Source organism: Phoenix dactylifera, chromosome 5, assembly GCF_009389715.1.
Source record: "Phoenix dactylifera cultivar Barhee BC4 chromosome 5, palm_55x_up_171113_PBpolish2nd_filt_p, whole genome shotgun sequence".
NCBI lineage: Eukaryota > Viridiplantae > Streptophyta > Magnoliopsida > Arecales > Arecaceae > Phoenix > Phoenix dactylifera.
In genome coordinates this window covers 3,325,114-3,349,885 of record NC_052396.1, presented here as the reverse complement: position 1 = coordinate 3,349,885, position 24,772 = coordinate 3,325,114, and the positions used below count along the sequence as shown (strand labels likewise).

General features: G+C 41.6%; 3 protein-coding genes across 3 annotated transcripts; 1 reads left to right on the top strand and 2 right to left on the bottom strand.

The window, feature by feature from the left end:
• Positions 1-1,145: 1,145 nt before the first annotated feature.
• On the bottom strand, positions 1,146-4,965 carry LOC103704683 (NAC domain-containing protein 71). Its single transcript, XM_008788075.4, has 5 exons — positions 4,093-4,965; positions 2,761-3,038; positions 2,331-2,642; positions 1,871-2,144; positions 1,146-1,763 (listed from the first exon to the last, which is right to left on the bottom strand). The coding sequence occupies exons 1-5, from the start codon at positions 4,247-4,249 to the stop codon at positions 1,717-1,719; spliced, it is 1,068 nt and encodes a 355-aa protein (XP_008786297.2). The 5' UTR covers positions 4,250-4,965; the 3' UTR covers positions 1,146-1,716.
• Positions 4,966-11,574: 6,609 nt separating this feature from the next.
• On the top strand, positions 11,575-14,008 carry LOC103704682 (pentatricopeptide repeat-containing protein At5g46580, chloroplastic). The gene has a single exon (XM_008788074.4). It carries the CDS (start codon positions 11,631-11,633, stop codon positions 13,839-13,841), a length of 2,211 nt encoding a protein of 736 aa, XP_008786296.2. The 5' UTR covers positions 11,575-11,630; the 3' UTR covers positions 13,842-14,008.
• Positions 14,009-14,196: 188 nt separating this feature from the next.
• Positions 14,197-23,890, bottom strand: LOC103704739 (probable protein phosphatase 2C 26). Its single transcript, XM_026803691.2, has 4 exons — positions 21,077-23,890; positions 20,351-20,464; positions 19,734-19,998; positions 14,197-14,840 (listed from the first exon to the last, which is right to left on the bottom strand). The coding sequence occupies exons 1-4, from the start codon at positions 22,544-22,546 to the stop codon at positions 14,710-14,712; spliced, it is 1,980 nt and encodes a 659-aa protein (XP_026659492.2). The 5' UTR covers positions 22,547-23,890; the 3' UTR covers positions 14,197-14,709.
• Positions 23,891-24,772: the final 882 nt, after the last annotated feature.

Below are 24,772 nucleotides of genomic sequence, written 5' to 3'. Positions count from 1 at the left end.
TAAAGTATTTACCGTACATCGACTCAATCTAGTGTTTACTATCGTTAATTTCTTAAGTCAATTGTTTACTGGATTGGGTGCTGTCCCGTGGTCGTGTTATAAATTCTCTCTGATTAGACCCTCCGAGGGAATATATTAGTGCTGTATAAGAAAAAGCAAGACTTTGGTTGGAACCTCTTCAGAGTAAAATGCCTCGTGCTTCATGAGAGCTAATTGCTTCTTTTCATGGATTCTTCGGGGCGGTGGTGGGGGTTTTCGATTCCGAGGAAGCAGCTGCCGAATGGTATACATTCTTTCTCTTGTTCCCCGCGCCCTCAATCTTTATGTAAGGTTTCAAGAAGGGACTTCTTGTGTTCTTTTGCTGCATTAGCTTGTTTATGGAAGATTAGAACCATAAGCTTCTAAGTCATGATTTCTGTAATATCAGACATTATTTTGGCAATGTTTAAAAATGGAAGCAATCTTGGTATTACGTTTTTTTTTTATTATTTTTATATTACCTCAACATATGATCAGTTCATTCATTAAAATTATTTAAGATAGAGGAGCCTAAATGATTAGCACTTCAAATTATTAATTTTACTATTATAGTACCAATACATAGGACTCTTGTTTAAAGGTTCTTCAACACATAGAGAAAAGGCTGGCCATCAAGGAATTAACAATAACAAATTCCAAAAGACTCAAAATTTATCTCCAAGAATAATGGAAAGCTTTTACTATTACTACTTAAAAAAAGTTAGCAGAAGGTATTATTTCGATTCCTTATTTCTATATAAGTAACTAAGATATTCTCAATACATAATTGACGTGAGACTAAACACATGCCCACATAAGTTTTCACGTACTTTCTATTTGTTTGTTGATATCCTCGCCAGGCTAAAAGTCCAAATCTAATTAAATCCAATTATAAATACTCTTCAGCATGGACTGTTTTCAGCCCCAAACAGTCCATGTCGAAGAGTTTTCTAGTCCACATAGACCATGAGCCGAATCTATTTTGATACTATTGTAACAATCTAGAACCTCATCTAAAAGATTAGACAGAAGATGCTATTTGAGTTTTTGGCCTTGTATAAGTAACCCAAATCTTCCTAATGCATAATCGACGTGGGGCTAAACACACGGCCGCATAAATCCTCACATTCACATTTACAATACATCTTTATTCTCAAAATAATGAGTACAAATGGCAAGCAAGAGTACATAGTTCACTTTACATGTCTTGCAGAAGAGAGCTCATGGTGGTACTCAGTGCACCTGAGAAGTACTTATTGTTGTTAATAATAGAAGTTACAAGCAAACCTTATGGTACATATAACATATCTCTTTTACCTAAGATTGAAAACCAATAATTACCCCATCAAGGTAGTGGTGGCCTAATCTTGTAGATACTCAAACTTTAATTTATAGGTCTCCAGGCACAGACATTAAAGGAGGTTGTTCTGGAGATCAGATTCTTGATACATTTAGGCAGGAACTGTTATGATATATCATATATCTGAGAGCAAATACTAAAAGGCATTGCCTCAGAGATCTTGCAACATACAGTCAACTATATCACATAATTATCTATTACTCATCTTTTTAACAGCCTCTTCTGTACTAAGACTGGTTGGAGTCTATTAGCGTCCATTTAGAGAAAATTTTCATTTCACAATGACCATACTGTCTTCCTGCAACCACAGGTTGGTTTCCTCTCCTTCGCTTTCTTGCCTATGAATTGAAGGGGATGGATAATACTCGATTCCAGGTTTCAATTCCTGCATCCATGGGGCAAAATATGATTAAATATCCCTTAGCACAGTCACTTGTGGAAAAGGATGAAGCAACAATAATTAAGTTCAACAGGGTAATCCAAAGTTAGTACCGCTGAACGATGCATTCATAAGTTCTGCTGTATCCCACTCAAGGCTCTGCAACGTGGCGTCTTCCACATTGCTGTACATGTCCATGCAGAAAGCAGGACTTGCAAAAGATGAAGAGCATCCATGACCATCAAGCTCATCAGTCACATACGCTTCCTCTCTGAAGTTTGCATAGGATGAGATAAGAGAAAGATTACGTGGTGTGCATATTTCTATTGAATTAGGGAACATATTTGCAGTCATTGATTCATATATGCCTTCCTTTGGTGAAGAAACCTGCAAAAATTCACAGATAATGTCAAAGGACAAATGCGAAGCACCATCCACTTCCATGTTGTTTGCCAATAACATCTATATATCCACTGCTGTGCAAGCAGCTAATCAAATTATGTAACTACATTTACTATGTGGCTTCAGTTATGATGAACACTAATTAGTTTCACTCTTTACTCCTCTATATACCTTCAAGGCATCTGAAACATGTGAATCCCAGAAGTCTCTCTGATCAGAATCAATCATAATTTGATGCAGCCCAGTTCCACTCCCATTTTCTGGAGAGTTGATTCTAGTCGAGCCATTGCTTCTTGTCAACATATCTGTTACTATGGACTGATTTTCTTCTGGGGTACTCCCGACCTCGTTGAAGCACCTTTTTTGGCTGAAGTCAATCATGGAAGAAAAGCGACCCCTTTTAGCTCTGGATTCTCCTTGAAGATCACCTATCTTCTGCCCATGATCATATCTTTTCACTATGTGGCACAGAGCAAAAGCTCCCTAGAGCAGATAGTTTAAAAATTAAAAAAAATGGCATGATTAAGCATGCATGGTAGTTTCAGAGATGAATAATGTATTAGGATCATAAATCTATAAAAATGCATGTACTTGTATATACCACAAAATTTGGAGATCCCTGAGAAAGATCTTCACAAAGACGATATTCGTGCATCACCCAATCAGTTCTTTCTCCACCAGGAGCCCTTCCACGATAGAAAACAAGGGTTTTCCTGAGTCCATGCACCGAAGACTCGCAGACAACTTTTCTGTCTCTACCAGTGGCTTTCCAATAGCCTGATTCTGTAGCTCTGTTCGTGCGTGAACCATTTGGGTATTTACGATCTCGCGGGCAAAAGAAAAACCACTCCATGTCTCTCTTTGGAAGGAATGATTTGTCTGAAATGCATCATTGAATAACTGGAAGCATTATTTTCTGATTTAGACTTAAACAAGCTCGAGAAGTATTCAAAAACCTAAATCAGTTTGAAACCATTTTCAGGGAGTGATATGCAAAGCCTATCTACGTAAGCACTTTCTAGTTATTTTTTCATTCCCCTGCAGAAAGATTCCACTTTGATGATGTTGATGTGAGAGTCTGCTGAGAACATTACTTTCTAACATAAGGAGAGCATATAAACTGCAACATTCCTACACTGACATAACTTTTGAAGGAAGAAAAGAAGTTCTTTTTACAACCGACTTCTCGAGAAAAAGCTTAGATGTTCGAAAAAATGATTGTTCCTCTATTTCTCATAGCAAATGTGCCATATGATTTACTCAAATTCACTTAAGTTCTGATTAAGGTACTGATTCCATCACCAGATAAAAATGCATGTACAATACCACATGGTTGGTGAAGCACATATCTTTCTCTTTTTTTTCAAGAAATAATGTTATCACTTAAAAAAAGGAATGAAAAAAAAGAATAAACAGAACCTTCTTTTCTTCTTAATTGCTCGTGGCTTGACATGACCTTTAAACACCTTATTGAAGCTTGTGGTTTGATTTTCTAATTTAAGCACCCAGATAACTTAGGTACTATTATCAGTATCATAAGGATCACACGAAACTCAATATTCCAAAACATCAGCAACTTAACCAAAAGTTGACTTTGTCAAGAAATGCTTATTTTTTAGCCTAATTTGTTAAATTCTAGTTCCTTCCAATTAATGTGATGTAATATCAACTATGGCTGTGAGTCAATGTTGCACAATTTGTTCATCCACAATTTGACTTCAAGTAGCGCAATGAGATTCTTGTTGTGGGTTTATGGTAATAAAAATGAAGTTCCATTTATACTTTTACAGTGAATTTATAGCTTACAATTAAAAAAAAAATATGCCTACAAATACACATAGAAATTCACAGATCATTGTAACATGTTCCAATTCTGAAGCGAATCATCTGATAATCTATGGCATTTTAGCAAACACAGAATGAGTCATATTACCTGGCAACTCCCACGGCTCAAACTTATATAAATCGATCACCGGAATAACCTCAAGCTCAATCTTAAGCCCCTCCACTTTTCTCTTCAAGTAATATCCCACCAACTCATCATCTGTGGGATGGAAACGGAAACCGGGAGGCAGAGACATAGGACTCATTTTGACACCCGAAAAGAATCCAAATCTTCCCCAAAGAGAAGAAGAAGAAGAAGCTAGCTCTCCAGAAGAATGCACATCTGGGATTTTTTTTTAAAAAAAAAACAGAAAACAGAAGAAACCTACGCTAAGATCATGAAATTCGCATTCATGTGACAATATTGTACCTATTGAAAATTTGGAATATCCAAAAATAGAAGCTTTTCTCAACGCGAAGTTTTTCTAAAACCAAGCAGAAGTTCCACAGGATGCAACCCTTGGACAACAAAATCATTCTTCTCAAAAAACACGAGTTTCTAATTAGTATGCTAAAGCTCCCCAGTTAGTTGACTGATGCTACTCAAACGTATAAGTGTTTGAAAGGAGGGACAAAAATTATTGTGAAAATGGAAACTCTTGCCAACCAATGAAGAGAAACAGAACACAACCCTCAAACTACAGTATTCAAGTAAATCCGGACACCTAGAAGGCTAAAACACTGAAGTTTTTAAAGTCCAGAAGAAATTGAGATTTTGAGAGCAGAAACTTCACCCAAATCCCAAAACTTCTTAGAATTTGGAAGCTTGAACCAAAGAAGCAGTGAACCTAGAGGGGTTAGGCGGAGCTATTATAGAGACAAGGTGTTAGAACCGAGTGAATGGCGGGGATTTCATTGAGGGAGGAAGGAGGCGCTCGAAGCAACCGAAGGTCGGCTTTGGCTTTGTGAAGCGATCCGAAGCGTTTAAGAGGGGCTGGCGGCTCCCGAAAGTCCCCCGGATTGTTCACACTTCACACCTGAAGTCAGCTTCCCGCCAATAATTTATTACCGTTAATGGGGTTCTTCCTAGTTTTACAGCCAGCTTAAATTCCCTCCACGTCATCATGTCGGAAAGCCCGCCTTTGTTCTCGTTTTGTCAAAGACTTGCTGGGAAATGACCAAAATACCCGTGGTTTTGGTAGACCCTCAATTTGAGAACTTTCCCGGTGCACTTACCCTCCTAGCAAATCCTTAGTTGTTGAGATGTTAAACATCATTTCATGGGACTTGCGTGTCGACATTCTGTTCAATCTTTTTATACAAGCTGTTGGATCCCTTTAAGAATGATGCTTTTAGAGTATGATTTTTTTTTTTTTTTTTTTTTTTTTTTTGAAGGAAATGGAAGTCTCGACCACAGGTCCTTATTTTATATATATATATATTAATACAACAGCGGTTCACACTCTGCAGGCGTGGATGCGGCCAACAAAATCAAAAGATCTTTATTATATTTGAAAAGAGATTTCGCTGGTACCTATATAAAAAGAACGTGCAACTTAGTAGCTGATTGGGCAGCAGCTGGTGGACTCAGGGATGCTTTCAGCATTACAGGGGCAGCAGCATTGAAAGATACATACATATAACGTATAGATTTGATACTTCTTTAACCTTGGCTTAAGCCCGGTTTGTGTCACAAAAAAAAAAAAGAAGAGAATAATTTGAGAGGAGATGGGCATAGAGGATTAGGTTGGAGAGAGAGTTACAAGGCCAAACTGATGGAACCTGAGAAAGATTGGGCTTTGAACAAGGAAGACAGGGCTCAAGAGTATGGAAATAAGTACACTCTAGGTTGCCTAGATCAATACAAGCTCTTGGTTATTAGTTGGGGAACCCTCCATATCCATATATATTTGATATCAATGTGTTTTCTTCATTACAAGTTACAAGCATTGCATCCAGGTATCTGAACTCCAGAGAACTTTGTTTTACTTATATATGCACCCATGAGCTAATTATGTTACTATAACATACACTTTCTTGCAGAAAACAAAACCGAAGTCAGGAATTTCAGTCCACTCCAAGTATCGCAGTCAGTATGACTGCTACTGTCTCATTCTCGATGGAATGGTCAGTGTAGAGATCTTAAAAGTCGAGAATGAACCGTGCAGAGATCTTAAAAGTTTTGTAGTCACCAACAAAGTAAGATTCTGTCCAAAATATGATATTAAGAAGGTTTACTGTCTAGGTATATCGAACATGAGAAGACCTTTTGTTGTAGAGGTACAATTCAAGCCTGAAGGTATAGGACAATTATTAGAGTAGTTCTCTGGAGAACTATTCCAAGGAGGAGGAGTTTTTTTGGTGGGAAAATATGTTAGTTATTGATAGCTTCCAGAGTATAATAACCATTGTTGAGTATACTACTTGGTCTTGATAGACTACTCATAGTCAAATTGAACTTACCTGACGAAACATGATGTGCCATATACTTATTAATTTATAAGCGAATATGGGAGTAGGCCTTTGAGTGAAAGCATAAAGGAATTCCTTTCTTGTTCTTTATTAAAAGTAGTGCAAGAGCTAAGATCCTACCTACCTAGTGGCTGGTCCAGCATATACAAGTCAAAAAAAAAGGCCGACTCCAACAAAACAAACTGCATTGGTTACCATTTTATTCTGAGGACATCTTTCAGCAACTTGGAACTTTATTTTACATAATTTTCTTAAGAAATTAATATGGTGGGAATGCCAACTGAATGAAATAAATTTCGACGGTAGTATTTCAGAGAACGGCAACAGATGCGGTGCAAATTTTGTGATCAGATACCAAGACTCTAGGCTGGTTGCAGCCGGAGGTCGTTTTTGACGAGCCAGTCCTAGTGGCGGAGCTGCGTGCGGCATGGAAGGGCCTCATCCATGTCAGAGTGGACCTGGGTGCGCAGCGGATCCTTCCTGAGAGCAATTCGGCTATATTGATCGACTGAATCCGGAGCGGGCATGCTAGGACATATATGCACCCCCTAGTCCGTGATATTTGCCATCTTCTAGAGGAGTCTGATTCATTCCGTGTTTTGCATGTATTTCGAGAGGCAAACAGTGCGGCGGACTAAATCGCTTCCTTTGCAGCGCACCACTCTGGATCCGTCACATGGGGGCACTGGAGCACGTGCCATTAGCACGAGAGCACATTCTGTACTGTGACTTTTTCGGACATACTCACAGCCATATGTAGTGAGATGCCGTTGCACAAAAAAATAAAAATAAAAATAATCGACAACAGAATCATTAGTACAATAGACTAAACATGGCCAAAAGATGATCAAGAAGAGGCCTTGCTATAGTATCCCAATGGTGCATCTTACATTAATGGAAGTATACTTGGATGATCAGTAATTCTACTGAAATAAAGAAAATGCTGGTCAAACCCAGGTTATGGTCATCTCCATTAACCTTCCAGTAATGTGTTTTTTCCTTCTTTTTTTTTTTTTGTTTCCTACAGTCCAAATATTGAAGCAAAACAATGTTAATAGATGTAACATCTAGGAGGGAGTCTGGCTCTCGCCCCTGCAAGAGGTAGCGACTTTGATCCTCGATGATATCAATCCACGTTTTTGGCCCTCGTTTAACAAGCCACTGATCCCGTGAGTTCTGGCTCGGTTTGTTTGATCTGGCCTTTTCACGTAGGAAAGCATGAGAAACTTGGATTAGGAGTGACTAGTGTCAAATTTGCAACCCACCACAAGGTTTAACCAACTCGTAGTTGGATGGATATTGGACTCCAAAGAAAAATTAATGCCAGAATATGTAACTCATGCATAGCCTTACACCGCATGCACCACAAGGCCATGTACCATGCTAATCACCTTTATCTCCTTCCTATGGGCTTCATTCATAATACATTCACCAACTCTTAGACGAATGAATATTGGACTTCAAAAAAAAAAATTAATGCCAGCGAACTTAGAAATATGTAATTGATGCATAATTTTGTGGTTATGAGAAAATTCTACTTTACACCACGTGCACCACATGGCCATGCACCATGCCAATCATCTCATCTTCTTTTTATGGGCTTCATTCATCATGCGCTCATCTCGGTGATTAGTCTACAGTAAGAAGATAAGATAATTGGCATGGTGTGTAACCATGTTGATGCAGGCGGCGAAGGATATAATGATATGGGATGGATTGGTGCAGTACAGGTCAGTAGCCTAGCTCAAAGCATATATGTGAACCCCACCAATCTTTTTTTGCTACTGTCATGATGCCGAGGTCATAAAGGTGCCATCCAGCCTTCACCACAGTTGGCTACAACCAGTAGTGCTTAAGCTGCATGCCTTCAAGATTGAATTACCATTCCTAGTTGTGAACTCCTTGACCAGCTCTTGTTGTGCGACCAAGAAGATTGGTCTAAGACCATACCTTTGCATCATAACCTGGTCAGACAGCACTAAGAATATAACTTTGAGTACTCTTTTGATCATCATTCCCCAAGGGGACTCCCAAGTACTAAACAGTCTCCTGTATGATTACAAGTGCACCCCACCCCCCACTCCAAGTGTTTCCCCCCAACTTCTTAGACAAAGACTGAAGGAACAATTATGAATCAATCCAACTTTGGAGATTAGAGGAGAATATCCTTGATCCTAGTGGGACTGTCTCTTCCCAAGATAAGAACTTTAGAGTCTGGACCGGCGTGTCTCATTAGTTTGGAACTTGTCATCTGATAGAAACGCTTACGTGTGACATCTAAGTTGGATGCGTCCCCACATATTATGAAAGAAAAATTGCGCAGAGAGATATTAATAAAGATGATAGGGAAAATGGAGGTAAGAATGGCCAAGTCAAAAAAGCCCACAAAAGAAACCACTTCATGCTTCACATATCTGTCATTTGGGAAATAAAACATTATCTTATAACACGTTTAATAGTAAAAAGAAAAAAATAAAATCTCCTTTAGCCCTTTGGATCCAAAATGGGTAGTTTCTTGAGCGTTTCCTTGGCAACAAAGATTCGAAGATTCAAGCTCACGGGTAGGCAAGGTATCATTCAGCACTTTGTACTTGTAATTTATTATATGACACAAATTGACTTTATGCAGTAGAGAAGGAAGGTCTTAGTAGGCAATTATGCAATGTGTAGACTTGGGATGCAAAATTTTTTCAACCGTCTCCTTTCAATCCAAATATATTATTATGAGTTGATGTGTAGTTGTGTTTTTTTAGAGAGAAAACAGGAAGGTCCAAAATCTTGGAAATATGCCATCCAACACCTGAATCCAAAACTTCTAGAGCCTTAATTCGTCATATTAAGAGATTGTTCAGCATCGACACACCTTCTTAATATTATTATGTGGCAGATATGTAACAATTTTACTCAATGAGAAAATCATGCCTCGATGTTTCAGCTCATAAAGCTCTTAACTTTCTTGCTAGAAAGTATCGTTTAATTACTTCTAGTTTAAAGTCATCCATGGCTTGTGGCCACGGTTATTTGATGCGAATGCCAAATTGCGATCCTCTTGTATTTTAAGCCAAAAGATTTCATTAGGATCTCATCTTACACACAATTTTTTTTTAAAAAAATATGTAGCATTTAAGATTAATAAAAGCCAAGGCATAAAAAAAATAGAAAGGAGAACAAGAAACAACTTCCCCATCACCCTATCCGGTTGCTTTTGCTCGCACTTTCGGCAAAACTTTTGTGCATGGTGCGATGGACCTCAATAAAACAAATGCTAGGCTCCCCTCCTCTTTTTTCTTTTATTATTATTTTTTTTTATTTTGGTACAACGGCGGCTTACACCCGTCGAGTATGAATGTGGCAACAAAATCAGAGAACAAATGGCTACAAAGAAGCTCCGCCGCAGACACATGGTCCATCCAAATAAAATCCTCCGAGTGATGTGAAGAAAAGGAGGCAACCTAGTCAACAGCACAGTTTGCCTTCCTATAAATATGTGTGGCTAAATAGGAGTCATACTCCCTTAGAAATTGACGAATATCGTAGAGCAGCAGCCTCTCCTTAGCAGTGCATCTTTGATTCCGGATCCACTCGATCACAGTGGTCGAGTCCCATCCAAAAGAATGCAGTCCACACCCAATATCCATCTCGCATAAATAACACCTTTTCATACTGCTTTGAGCTTGGCGCATATAATGGACGTGTCAAAAATTTACCGCTCCCCTTCTTTTATCTCCTTCATTTCTTGGAGCCCTTTTTCCCTATAATTCCCTATGACTCAGCCTTGAGCTTTTGAACAGGGGACAAAAGGCCACGCTCGGACAAAAGTCCGGGCTGCTGCTTTTTCTCAAGCCTGTGATTACAAACATCCGGGAGGAGGAGCGTGACTAGATAAATATTTGCTGTCAAGTTCCCAACAGCAAACAGCAACCTTCCACACATGCTGACGTGCATAAGGTTGCATGGGCCCACCATTGAGGTCCAAATCTTATGGAAGAATGCACCACTCAAATCTCTGATCTCTTGTTTCCAAGCAAGGAGGTGCAACTACCAAGCTATAAGCTCAAGCTACAATTATAGCTACCTTTTGGGTGCTGGAACCTCAACATGGATCATGCAGCAAAACTACACTCAATTATTGTATATATACTTATATACCTGGATTATAAACCTCCATCCATGTCAAAGTTTTATTGCATATCCATTTTTTCGGTAATTTACCGCAAATCCATGCAAGGAGTGCTTTTATACCTACCTTCAATCTCGAAAAAGAATATATTTTAATTAGTTTGATAATTGTTATAAAAATAAGAGAAAAGTATGAGATGATGTTTATGAATGTTTCATCTCACCATCTCATGTGATTGCATATATGCATGCTTCCTCTCATATACTGTATGCCCAATAATAGTAATGCAATGGGCCAACTTCAAGAAATTGATTTGACGCCTGCCCAGTGCCGAAAGGTCAAGAAAGTTGGTGACCTGATGACAGAAGAGCCGGCGATCGAAGCCTTGGTGAACTTCGACACATCTTTGCTCATGATCGCTTAGAGCTCCTCTTCCATCAATAGGTACTCCCAAAGCGTAGACCACACAGCCTAACATGGCCGCCCCTTAGAGATTCGCTAAGCAGGAAGGCGGATGCGACCAATTCAATTCGACCATGCAGCTTCAAAATTAGAAAAAAAAGAAGGAAGGAAAAACACACGCATCATGTGATTTTTGATTTTAGTTTAAAAAAAGAAGCAAAAGAAGAAAAAAAATAGTTCATGGCATCAGATCTTATGTATGACTAAGTCTATGGAAGTTTTTCTTTCTCGTGATTTTGTGAGGTGAACATTGAAACTTACCATGGTCGTTCTCATGATTCTGACTTTCCTATTGTTGTTTGAGACAAAAAGAAAGAAATAAAACAAAAATTATAAATGGGCCTAGACCTTACCTTATTTGGACTCAGGCCCTCCGCATGTGAGTTTGAGGTCACGTCGAAGTCCGCAATGATGGACACCGCGCTAGTTGGGCTGTGATGTCCAACGGGCTAGCTGGGCTGCATCCATTTCGGCTGGGCAACTTAAAAGAAACAAGCCCTTGCTTGCCTGAGATATTTTTTATAATATATCTGAATGGCTTATCCAAAGGAGAAATATTCAGGGAAAAAAACTCATCAAGACTTGGAGTTGTGATGCTGGTATTTTCCCCAGCCATGGCACTCTTGGCCTTTCCTGGTTCTTCTTACACTTGCACTCCCACATTCCACCACCTTGACCTCCAGTCCCCGTCCTCCCCTCGTTCCTTCCCCTTCTTCCTCTCCAAACCCTCTCGCAGACCCACCTTCCTTTGCCACTCCTCCTCCTCCTCCTCCTCCAATAAGCAATCCCCTCCGGCGCCCAACTCCACGAAAACGGAGTCCACCACCCCCTCTCTCTCCGACCAGCTCCGGCCTCTCTCCCTCACCCTCCTCAAAGACAAAGACCGCGCTTCGTCCAACTCCCACTGCCTCCCCACCAAGCCCAAGCCCACCTGGGTCAACCCATCCAAGCCCAAGCCCTCCGTCCTCTCCCCACACCGCCACCGCCGGCCCCCTTACTCCCTCAACCCCGACCTCAGACACCTCTCCCTCCTCTCCCGCTCCCTCCGCCAAGCCCCCGACGAGCCCGCCGCCTTCTCCGCCGCTCTCACCGAGGCCTTCCCCCTCCCTCCCTCCCAAGAAAACGCCCTCTTCGTCCTCAACTCCCTCCGCTCATGGCCCAAAGCCCTCCAGTTCTTCGACTGGCTCAAGACCCACGCCGACCAATCCCCCCTCGACACCATCCTCTACAACGTCACCATGAAGTCGCTGCGCGCCGGCCGGCAGCACGATCTCGTCGAGCGCCTCGCCCAGGAGATGATCGACCGCGGCGTCCCCCTCGACAACGTCACCTACTCCACCATCATCACCTCCGCCAAGCGGTGCTGCCGGTTCGACAGAGCCGTCGAGTGGTTCGAGAGGATGTACAGGACCGGCGTCATCCCCGACGAAGTCACCTACTCGGCCGCCCTCGATGTGTATGCTCAATTGGGCAAGCGGGGGGAGGTGATGACATTGTATGAGAGGGCCCGGGCTGGAGGATGGACCCCGGACTCTGTCGCCTTCTCGGTGCTCGCTAAAATGTTCGGCGCGGCCGGGGACTACGACGGGATTCAGTACGTGCTGCAGGAGATGAAGAGCCTGGGCGTGAAGCCCGATCTGGTGGTCTACAACACTCTGTTGGAGGCGATGGGGAAGGCTGGGAAGCCGGGGCTTGCCAGGAGCCTGTTCGACGAAATGGTGTCGGCTGGCCTGTCGCCAAATGAGAAGACGCTGACTGCACTGATCAAGATTTATGGCAAGGCGAGGTGGAGTCGGGACGCACTGGAGCTCTGGGAGCGGATGAGGTCCAACAAATGGCCGATGGATTTCATCCTCTACAACACACTGCTCAGCATGTGCGCCGATCTTGGATTGGAGGAAGAGGCCGAGAAGCTGTTTGAGGATATGAAGCGGCCCGAGCGCGGTACTCGGCCGGATAATTGGAGCTATACTGCAATGATCAACATATATGGGAGTGGAGGGAAGGCGGAGAGGGCATTGGAATTGTTCGAAGAGATGTTGGAGAATGGAGTTGAGCCAAACATTATGAGCTACACCTGTTTGATCCAGTGCTTGGGGAAGGCCGGGAGGATAGGAGATGCCATGAGGGTGTTCGAGACTTCTGTGGAGAGAGGTGTTATACCGGATGATCGGCTCTGCGGATGCTTGCTCTCACTTGTGGCTTTGTGCGAAGAAGGGGAGATGGAGATGGTGCTCGCATCCTTGGAGAAGGCTAATCCAAGGGTGGTTGAGCTGATAAAGATGCTCCGCATGGAAGAAGTTGGCTTCGATGAAGTCCAAGAGGAATTCCGAGGGATGCTGAATGAGGCTACCGTCGAGGCTCGGAGGCCCTTCTGCAATTGCCTGATAGATATATGCAGGAACCATGGTTTTCCTTCGCAGAGGGCTAATGATCTTCTGCATCTGGGAACCCTTTATGGCTTTTATCCTAATTTGCATGCAAAGAGTTCGGACGTATGGTCGCTGAACCTGCGATCGCTGTCTTTCGGCGCGGCCGATACTGCTTTCGAAGAGTGGATAAAAAGTTTATCAGATTCTGTGGAGAAGAAGGAAGTGTTGCCTCAATCCTTCTCTATTAATACTGGTGCTGGAACCCACAGATTCTCACAGGGATTGGCCAGTGCTTTTGCCTCACGTTTGGAGAAATTGGCTGCACCATTTAGGAGGAATGAAGAAACGAGCGGCAATTTTGTTGCTTCCAGGGAGGATTTTATATCATGGGTACGGTCCGGAGCTCCTTCTGCAGTTTTTGCTGCATTATAGGAGAAGGCAACGGTAATTGTACTACTTTTGAACTGTAATCCTTGTTTTGGAATGTGAAATCTAATGCAGATGAAGTGCAAGTTTCACGACTTCCATTTTTCTTTGATTGTCTACCACTGTCACTTCATTGCAGTATAAATTTTACATCATTAGATTGAAGCAGAAAAGGTGTATGCACGCCCTCTAAATTGATAATTTAATGAATACCATACAAGAAGGAAGCATTCAAAACGTTCTGCTTTCTTGTCAGGGAATTGAGTCGTGCTACCTAAAGATTGTCAAAGACCACAGTGGCAGTAAAAGTGCTACCTGTTCTAATATGCATTGCAATTGCTTATCAAACACCTTTGCAACATTGCTGCCAAAAGAATTTTGTCTTTGTAGATTAGCTTTTGATGGAACATGTCCAACAGATATAGAGGGCGTCACATGTAACAAAAGGTAATGTTGTACATCTGTAAAAATATTTCCCACTGAAAAACCATTTACCCCTATAAAAACCTGAAATAAAAGGGGGAAAAGCATCGCAGCACAAGGAAAGTCGCCGCTCGGCATTCCCAAAAAACGAGAATAAACTTGTGCACTCTCCCTAGGTATGTTCATCTTCTACCACCCCAGACCAATTCCCCTTTCAGATTGATTGGCAAAATCAACCAGCATGAATCCAAAAGCCATTCCACTTTACCTGTATTCGATTTGTCCGTTGAAGCTTTCATGGTGATTTCCAGAACCATAGGAAAATGGCTCTGTCACAGATCACAACTTAATGATCAGAAGGAACCCTTGGCCTTTTTACAATTTCGAGATATGAATTGGCAATATGCTGATGGCAAGTTGCATAGCATAGACAACAAAGTCCATCTGGTTCTTAGCTTGTCACACATTTTCCTGATGATTTCCATATTCTTCCTTCAAGAGATACGACCATAACTGTTACATCATCATGGTACTTTCGGCGGTCTCCTTGTGGTATGTCCAAGAGTTCATAAAAGTCCATACCTGCAATTGAGAGTCATTAGATAAATACAGCAGGGAACTGACACTAAAGCATCTAACTTCAAGGCAAGAAGCAACCTCTGTCATTAGTAAACAGCGCAAAGATGTAAGGTTTTCTCCTATGAAAATCAGATGACAGGAGAGACTGGCTCGATTGCTCAAGGGCCTTAAGAGTCCATGGGAGGAACATTTGAAATATTTGTCAACTAAACAAAACGATGATTGCTTGGGATGATTGACCAATTTCCGGTACAATATGCTTTATTCATGATAATGCTGGTGATAGATAATAAGGTCATCCTAAGTACAATAATCTCCTTAGATTGTTGAATGCATATGAGTGGACTCGCCACTATCAATGGATCCATCACTAGGTTAAATTTTCAAGACAGAATCTATGCACCGTGGACAGATTGTTTTTGCCAAATGTATTGCTTGAAATGCTTCCTGATAAAATGGATTCAAAACTGATGAGTGATTGGTTAGGAATGACTTTTTATTCCAAGATCAAGCAAGAATGAAGGAGAATCATCCACTTAATCTAACATTTCCTAGTATGAAGTAGGAGTGGAACAAATATGAAGGTGAAGCACGCACAGGGACAAGAGAGGTCACCAAGACTTTGGAGGATTTCAAATTCCAGATGAACAGAACAGGTTGATTCAAGGCGGCTGTCAGATACAAAATCTACTTTGCAGTAACCTTGAGCTTGGGAAGACATATCTTCGAAGCGGGTTGCATGGGACATATCCTTAGCAAATCCATATTCTTGTATTCCCGGATTATTATTGAGCACAATGTGCAGAAATATGCAACCCATGTGCTAGGGATGGTTAACCCTCAAAACTAAAATCCAGGGAAATTAGAAACCAGCTTGTAGAAAGTACTTCAGATAATATTTCCATCCCATCCTGGGTGCATCAGGCACCCAGATGGTAAAATGGTTAGTCACACATTTGTACGTAAGGAAGCTGTTAAAAGACTGGAACCGCTTTAACATTTTGATGTAGATTGAGCTGTTCCTTCCCAGGTTACATTCATGGAAAGTTGAGCAGATTGCAGAACTATGGTGCCATTGATGCAATATATGGAGAGAACAAAATAGTTCTTCAGATAACAAGGGTTTCTCTGCAGAGCCAAGTAAGTGCATTCATATATATGCACGGGTGTGTGTGTGTGTGTGTGTATTACATGTTACAACATATTCATAGGCAGATATTAATGTGTGCAATGTCGAATTTACAATTAAGGCATTTTTAATGCTTCATGAAATCATTGCAGATGTGCTAAAAGAAGACGTCTTTATTCTTAACCATGTTCTTGTAACCACATAAACTGGCCTGATTGCCTGAGAAACTGCATTTGCCCAGAACTTAGTTGTTATTATTCACAGTCATAAAATTCCCAATCTAGGGCTTGAAACATAATATATTTTGATGAGATTATGAATTCAAATATAATACACTTTGCTGTAATAACTATAATAGTTTTGGTATATAATCACATCAAACTATCAAGGTGATCTGTTGCCCTGATTATCAACAGTCCTAATTGCTAAGCTGGTTATATTGTTGATGTAGACTCACTAATAAAGTGGTCCAAGTAATAGACACTGGTTACTTGCTCATTCTATACACTGTGCTGTACGAAAACGTGTTCCTAAAACAATATCACTTAGCTAGGATTTATCAAAGGATTACAGTTGATTCTAAACATCCTTAAAACAACAAAGAATATAAGGATTTCATTATATTTGGAATTTTTTTTGAAATTTTTTAACTGAATTTTAAGTTTTGTTTTGAAGTCCTATCTTTGTAGGATTATTGTCTCGATCTTTTATTTCAATTATGAGGTGGGCAGAAAAACCCAAGAGCCTAGAGATTTAGGATGTTATTGATATATACACATATAACCCTACTGGAATCCCAAATTTCCATGTTCCTCATTTCTATTTACTTCTTTCTCAGTTAACTCTGATGTCTCTCTTGAGACAAGTTCATCATTTTATATTCTTCTGTTTCTTATGCAAACAACGATTTACCCTTAATTTTTAACTTAGCATTAAGGGGTTCCTTTTGTATTTTTTCGTTTATAGTGGCTGCTATATGCCTCTATGGTGGGCAGTCCTCTTATGCAGAACAAATATGATAGTTTCTGATCTCCTTTCCTGGTGATAAATTCATGCATGAAGTTCACGAATCTGAAAATGTTCATTTTGGTAGTGATGACTGAATTTTGGTGGCAATAACTCTGAAAAGTTTATCAACTTCTACTCCTTGCTGATCAGGTATTCGATTCCTTATGGTTCTTCATCTTCATCCCTCTAGCAACATCAAGCACTTGCTCCAGATCTTGACATCTCTATTTGCATAATCAAATAATTCAATTTAAAATAATTTCAAATATGCAAAAAGATTCCAATAAACCTAAGTCATAAACTTACAACAAATCATATCTCAAACTCCAGATCCATAATCCTACTTGCTTTTCTTCGTAGTTTATCTAAAGCTAAATTCAGGTTGGATTAGGAATTCCAGCAACAAGTGACTGGTTGTTATTATAAAACCCATTAAACCCTTAGAATGACCAAGAGGCTATCAAATACCCTGACCGGTATTTAACCCTAAATTCCAAAATCAGCTGCGCTACTCTTTTCTTGCATTTGTCATCTGTAACAAACTATGCATAGATATGACTGCTTGCAGTTCAAGAGGGCAAGACAAGTAACACAATGTTTTCATATATAATTGCACTTCTTGCTTAGATATCTAATTGATCTTCAACCAATTCCCTCTTTTATCTCTTAATAAAATCACAACCATTCCGCACATCCAGTCAACTATACAGTCTTAATAAGATCACAAAACCCAAAGTCCCTCCAACACTAAAAGAACAATTAAGTGTCCTACCAGTTATTTCCACCAGTTAATTGTCCATCCATGTGCTTCAAAGCATCATCAATTAAAACATGCACCAATATATCCTCTCTCTCTTTATCTGATCTCAGGCTCTAAATATTCAAAAACATGTACATTCATGCACGATTGTTATCTTCATGTTAATCTGTTCATCCATTCAATCTTCATTTTGTCCATGCCTCAGATCAGATCATAATCACATGCTCCTGGATCCAGTACATTCTATTAGTGTAAAACCTAATATTTCATGGGTCTATCATGTTTCATGAGTCATGACAATTTATTTGAATTAAGTGTATGTGTGTGTGTGTGCATATGTGCGATTCCAGTTCTTTTAAATCATTCATTTTCACAACAATACCAAAGCCCCATTCTACATTCATGTATAACCAAGAATGAGAAAAGCATGTATCATGCTTGTGCCTTTTCAAGAACTACCTATATGCCATGCCAACATATAGAATATGACAGCATGGAGAAAAACACAAGCCTGTAAAACATAAGCAAATATAAATACCTAGCAGCAATTAGCTAGGATATGTTTAGTTTCACCTCTTTTTTTTCCCCCTGTTCTTCACATTCTGAGTCTAGGCTATTTTGAATTGCGTTACAGTCTGGACATTAAAACATGTACTAGAAACGAATACATCATACTTAATCATTTTAAAGGTGCTTGTTGAGCACCAGAATCATAACCAAAACACATGCAATTCACTATCTAAAGAAGGTTAGCAGACAAGTTAAAATGCATTTGTAAAATTAGATCAAACAACTAATAGCAAGTAGTTAAAAAAAAAAAAGGAAGACAGACTGGGGAAGCTAGGGAAAGAACAAGAAACTGAACTCATCTAAATGATATATTTAATTTCACATATGTTTTTTTTTTCAATTTACAATTGTACACATGATGATTAATATATCATATTGTATCTGAGCATCTCACTGCAATACAATATGGCACAAGTCAATGAAGATAGATAGTAGGTTTCATATGGTATCATCCTTGATATAGATAGTATGGGAGCCATACACCTCAATATGCCTCAATGCAAATGAGCAAGGAAAAAAAGAAAGAAAAAAGTATATTAAGCACTATGGAGCTAATATGCTCTGATGAGACACGATATAGGTCTGGTTTGGCTGAAACCTGTGCGTACCAGCCCCATACGACTGGCTCATGGCTAGTGTGGTGGTGATACGCATGAGATTTCAACCCTTGGTTGATACACAGCAAATCAGGTTAGTACTTATTGTCTGACACAATTAGCATACTGGCTCAATACCAATCTCACACATAGTCCCCCAGCTAACCATCAATCTTGCATAACACTGCCACCAAAGCTAACCCAATCACTAGAAAGTTTAAACTCATTCAACAAGCAAGATTTAAGACATGAATCTAATTCCTTTAGTATCTAGTTGTTAGCCAATTTTACATTAGATGTAAGCAATCATTTTGGCACTAAAGATGCAGCAGCATATTCAGGGTTACATTCTAAACCACTATATTAGTGGTTTGTTTTAGATCAGGGAGTGGCTTCAGAAATAAAAGTTGCAGTTTATATATAATGAATGAGGGCAGGTCCTTGAATTGAGGTTATCAGATTGAAATCACAGGACACAATAACAGTCTTAGATGTAAGAATTGTTGAAAAAGTTGAGGACACCATTAATTTGAATAAGAAGTGATGGTGAGGCAATAACCATAATGCCTGCCTCAAATAGATAAGATAAAGGTTGTTATTTATGTTCAAGCAAGAGCAGATATACACGTCTAATAAACTGATATGACAGATTAAGTATTCCCTCAAAAAAAGACCGTTGGATTAAGTATTAAAAATCAGTCAAGTACCAGATCATGGACTAAACCCAGATTTTCTACCCAAAATACTGCACCAGCGATTATTGACAGAATTGTCTAAACGTTAAAAGTAACATACATTTGTAAACAGATGAAAAGTTCAGAAACAAATCTTACCAGCTTTCTTGGCAGCACGAAAAAGAAGTTCCTCAATTAAACTTTGTGCAGGGTCTCCATCTGGGAACCTCTCCATGAAATTTTCAACATGTAAAACCACTTCCTCATTGCTTAGATACTGATACAGGCCATCAGAAGAAAGGACTAAAAATTGATCATCTGATCCCAGTTTATGGTGACAAAGTGAAGGTGTACAAGTTATGTATGGCGCTATTCCAATGAACTCATTCCGAAACATCTCTAGTAATCCATCATTCCACTTAGGCTGCAACCAAATGCACATTGAGAAAAGGTGCAACATATTCATAATTTTTTTCATAACAAAGCTATTTAACAAAACAACAACTCACAAAAATGCCCCATTTCATAAATTAGTTTGTGTTACAGACTACAATGTCAACAGTAAAGGTTTATCCGATTTATCTGGTATTGAAAATAATGATAGCAGATAAAACATATAGAAAAAGGGAGAAGAAGCCTTTATCTGAACACTGTCTCCAAATGGATTGGACAATTCTTAGTCTGTGAAATTATAAAATTCGACCATCTAAGCTTTAGGAGATTGGATCATCCATTTTAGAAACATATAGAAGGAAATTTTATGAGAGTGCATTTACCTTTTTGAGATATCCAGCCCCAAATGCTCGCGTGACCTTAAGACGTCCCTTTACTCTATCATTGACAATGCATTGATGGTCATCTGGATGTTCTTTCTTTATCCTGAGGACTTCCTGCAGAAGCCAAACTTCATGAAACCAAAAGAGAATATGCTGTACCAAGAAAAACTGCCACACACACACACACACACACACACACACAGAGAGAGAGAGAGAGAGAGAGAGAGAGAGAGAGAGAGAGAGAGAGAGAGCATGCACATGCAAATGTCAACAACAGCTACAAACATTTATGAACCGGTATTTTCATTTTATACAAGAGCTGTGTGTATTCATGAACTCGCTATGCTCATTCTACATAAGTGAAAGCTAACATTCACATATATGGGAAGTTCACATAGCACAGCCATGAACAATATTGCAAGTCATGAAGTATTTCTTGGATACTACATACTAGATAGGAGTTTTCAAAAAACCTACTCTTACATATGTCCTAACATAGTTGGAGCACATAGATGTATCCAGCCTTATGAACAGATTTTTAGTTTGCTTAGTATGAAGGAACAAATCATTATTCTTTTTTCTTCATTAATGGATAACAATTTCTCTCTCTCTCTCTCTCTCTCTCTCTCTCTCTCTCTCTCTCTCTCTCTCTCTGAAGCATAATAAGGAAAAAGGGATATGTAAAACAACAATTCACTAAATGCATGTTCTCTTATCCGAACTTACTTCCTCATTGCTGGTGGCGTGGTCAGTCGAAAGCTGCAATGCCACTAATTCTGTTGCTTCTCGATCCAGTGTCTCAATCTCCAGACCCACCTCATTCCCTCCAACTCCTGTGTCCTGTTCATCGGCATTGCCCTGATTCCTCCTTCTCTCGGTTGTTCCTCGAGGTCTATACTGCGCCACAATTGCACGGCTATCTCCCACATTCATTACATACACATCATCATCTCTCATGAGCACCGCCAGCAAGCAGGAGCCCATCAGTGCCAGCTCAGGGTTGCAGTCCATGGCCCTATCTGTCATCTCAAAGTACGCGAGCTCGGTAACTTCCAATGCCCGTGAAAGAGCCCCCAGCACCAATTCATGATCAGCAACAGGCCCCGCCTTCCTCCGCCTGCGGCTACTCCTCTCGGTAACTTCTTGGGTCTCTTTCGCCTTCTCCTCCGATTCATACCCCCACCTCGGAAACCGGAACCTCCTGCCCTCCTTCCGCCAGCTCCCAAATCCATCCCTCAGCTTGGACAGAGAGAATGCGAACCGTCCCGAACCGGAGAAGTCCAATTCTCCATCACCATCCCCTTCTGCCAGGAATTCCCAAAGGCGCCTCCCGGCTTTTGAATCCTCCTGAAAGGTGACCTTCTTGTCCGTCCCCTCTTCCGAGACTGCCTCCTCTTCCACTTCCTCCCAGAATAGGCCCCGGAGCTCGTCGAAAACCGAGCGGTAGAGGTTGCCCACAAGGAATTCAGGGGCTTCCGGACCATTGAACCCGTCGTAGATCCCGACGAAGACCCACCGGTGTTCCTCCGACACGACGACGTGGACCCGGTCCTCCCCGGCCTTCCCGTGGGCCCACTGGACATTCCCGCCGGCGGGAGGGGGGGCGTCCTCGGGGTCGCATCGCCGGAGAGGGACCACCCAGGGGCGGTTCTTCTCCGAGAAGCTCCGTCGGAAGAGGGACGGCTTCCGGAGCCTCCTCGATATGCCCCGGCTCTTCTTCTTCACAAGCGGGCCGGAGAAGGGGACAGCGTCGAGCGGGCCGGAGAGCGCCCGCCGCTCGATCGGCCCGGAGAGGAAAAACCCCCGATCGAGCGGCCCCGACGCCAGCCCCCCGCCGCCGCCGCCGCCGCAGGAGAGCTGGAGGGGGATAGCGGAGAAGGAGGCGGAGCTCCGGAAGCCAGCAGCCTGTGACCGGACGGCGGCGGTGGGGGCGTCGTAGACGGGGAGCGGGGCGGAGGAGTTGGCGGAGACGGAGGCACCGGAGATGGACTTGAAGGCGGTCTCGGCGGCGGCAGAAGAAGAGACGGAAGAGGAGCGGGAGTGGGCGGGGCTGGCGGAGCGGACGTAGCAGAAGGAGTGGCCGAGGGCCTCGTCCAGAGCCCCCCCGTCGAAATCCGGCGGGCGCTCCTCGCCGGCGCCGGTGGTGGCGGGCCGCAGGCACGGCACGCGGAGGAGACGGGAGGCGCCGCTTCCCATCACATTTGAAATCCCTCTCTCTCTCTCTCTCTCTCTCTCTCTCTTCCTTCGGAGAAGAAGCCCCCCTCCAGCCGCCGAGGTCTTTATTGGCCTTTTCTTACCTATTATTTATTATCTATTCCAATTTTATACTAATTTTTTAATTACTTCGGAAAAAATGGCAGAAGGAAACGAGTGGGAGCTTCGCTCTCCGCTGCCGGGTTTTTTCCGCGCTCCAGTTCACGCCTTCGGAACAGCACCGACATGGCGCGGCGAGCGATGACGTGGCACGAGCCGGGCGAAACGAGTCAACGTTGTTCGGCTCCCCTTCAACGAATTTAGGCCCACCGCAGTTAAGGGAAAGGACATTATGGTCATTTCACGTTGGTCGATCGGACCGAGGAGGAGCGGGAGTCCGGGGCCCAACCAATCACACCGGCATCTCCAAGGCACGTGTCACCGTACCCGATTCCATCCTACGGCCGAGATCGGCTATCTGCGGCGACGTCACCGTCACGGAGTCAAAGGGCACGAGACTTTGTCGCACCCCCATGTAAAAAAAAAAAAAACTCCCCGGAGTTCGACGAAAAGGAAAAACGGAATTCGCGCATTAAATCGAAAAAAAAGGCGCCAGTTTTTGGGAAGAATCCGTTTCCCGGAACTCCCAAATAAAGCCGTTCCCATCATGCAGCCATGCTGTTCCACTTCCATCCCGCTTCCGGTAACTGGGGTAAGCCTGCAGGTCAATTGAGTTCAGTCGCCGCTCGGCTCTGCCCTGCTCTGCCCCCTGCGGAACTCCGTTTCAGCCCGTCCTCCCCATCTCAGTCGATTAGAGGGACGAGAATACATGAGCGAAATACGAGGATACATGCTCTCGGAGACACGCCTCGCCCCGATCCGTAGGGGAATTAATTAATGTACCAGTGGGGATTAAATTAGTGGTGAGGGTTGAAGGTTTTGGGTTTTGGTGGGTCCCGGGCGGCACGCCGGCGGCGTCAGATGGGTTGACCGGGCAGGGGTTGGGATGGGGCCCGCAAGAGGGAGGTAGGATGTGGAGACGTCAATGGAACTGCCTTCTTTTGTCTCCTTCCCCTTCAGAAGCGCTTGCCAAGAAAGTCCAATTCTTGGACTATCCAGGAGGGAGGAATCTCGGAGTTTTTTCCATGGTCTCCAGCGCTAAAATATCAAAACGGAGTTGCGGGAGGATTGCGGACGCCAGCATCGTAGAACAGGAGCGAGTGTTAGAGAGGAAAGAGAATATAAAAAAATACAGAGCGCGCAGAGGAACAGAGGTCTTGCGATGGCAGGTAGGAGCATGCGAGTATATGGAATACACGTGAAAGGAAAATAAGAGTTTACCAAAAAAAAAAAAAAAAAATAGGAGTGACTGATGGTATATTATTATTATTATTATTATTATTATTATTATTATTATTGCTAGGATGGGTGAGTCCAATAATATAAATACGGATACACCTGATAAAATCAGAAAACAACTGCATCTGTTTGAATAACCCTGCTACGACAAAGATACCAAACAAGGTCATGAGCCATATATTTTTTCACATAATAAATAAATGAACTAATGTATTCATGCAAAAGGAGCGCATATATAAAAGATAAATATTAAAAGTAATAAAAAACAGTTATGTCTTGGCTTCAAGGATCATTAAACTTGATGACTTATAACGTCGACCTTATAAGTCATCAAGTTATAGTCAACATCGCTCGTTTTTTAAGCACGGCCAAGGGATAACTCTGCGCTCATTGCAGGCCCATGCACTGCACCAAGTCGTATCAAGAAAACGACATTACTTGACAATTATCTCATAAAAAATAACAAATAGAAAGAAGACTCTCGAAGGGAAGTGAGGGGATGGTGTTTTTTTTCGCCAGGAGAACAATGGTGACGAGCTCTTGCACGGCATCTAGGGGGTGAGCATATATAGAAATTTCATCTAAAAGAACTACATATACTGTACATTTTTAAACATTCTCAGCCTTACCAGTTATTTATCTCGTAACCTTTATGTATATATTAGTGAATATCTTCTTTCGTTCTATGTGGCATGATCACATAAAGTAATATAAAAATGTTATCACAACGGATTATGATGTGAAGCCTATAGGGAAAAAAGAAAGAAAAAAAAATTGCAGCCATCAAATACACATAAATTCCTGAACAACATACATCTTTTCTCTTTAACCTTCATATCAATAAAATCATGTTAAATATGGGCCTACCAA

Excerpts from the sequence above, each read along its gene's own strand:
- LOC103704683 (XM_008788075.4), bottom strand. The coding sequence starts at position 4,249 with ATGAGTCCTATGTCTCTGCCTCCCGGTTTCCGTTTCCATCCCACAGAT. Across the intron at positions 2,643-2,760 it reads AGGGATCTCCAAATTTTGTG|GGAGCTTTTGCTCTGTGCCA; the intron begins GTATATACAAGT and ends TATCTGCTCTAG. Across the intron at positions 1,764-1,870 it reads TATGAATGCATCGTTCAGCG|GAATTGAAACCTGGAATCGA; the intron begins GTACTAACTTTG and ends CCATGGATGCAG.
- LOC103704682 (XM_008788074.4), top strand. The coding sequence starts at position 11,631 with ATGCTGGTATTTTCCCCAGCCATGGCACTCTTGGCCTTTCCTGGTTCT.
- LOC103704739 (XM_026803691.2), bottom strand. The coding sequence starts at position 22,546 with ATGGGAAGCGGCGCCTCCCGTCTCCTCCGCGTGCCGTGCCTGCGGCCC. Across the intron at positions 19,999-20,350 it reads GGGCTGGATATCTCAAAAAG|CCTAAGTGGAATGATGGATT; the intron begins GTAAATGCACTC and ends ATTTGGTTGCAG. Across the intron at positions 14,841-19,733 it reads TCGTGCTGCCAAGAAAGCTG|GTATGGACTTTTATGAACTC; the intron begins GTAAGATTTGTT and ends TCTCAATTGCAG.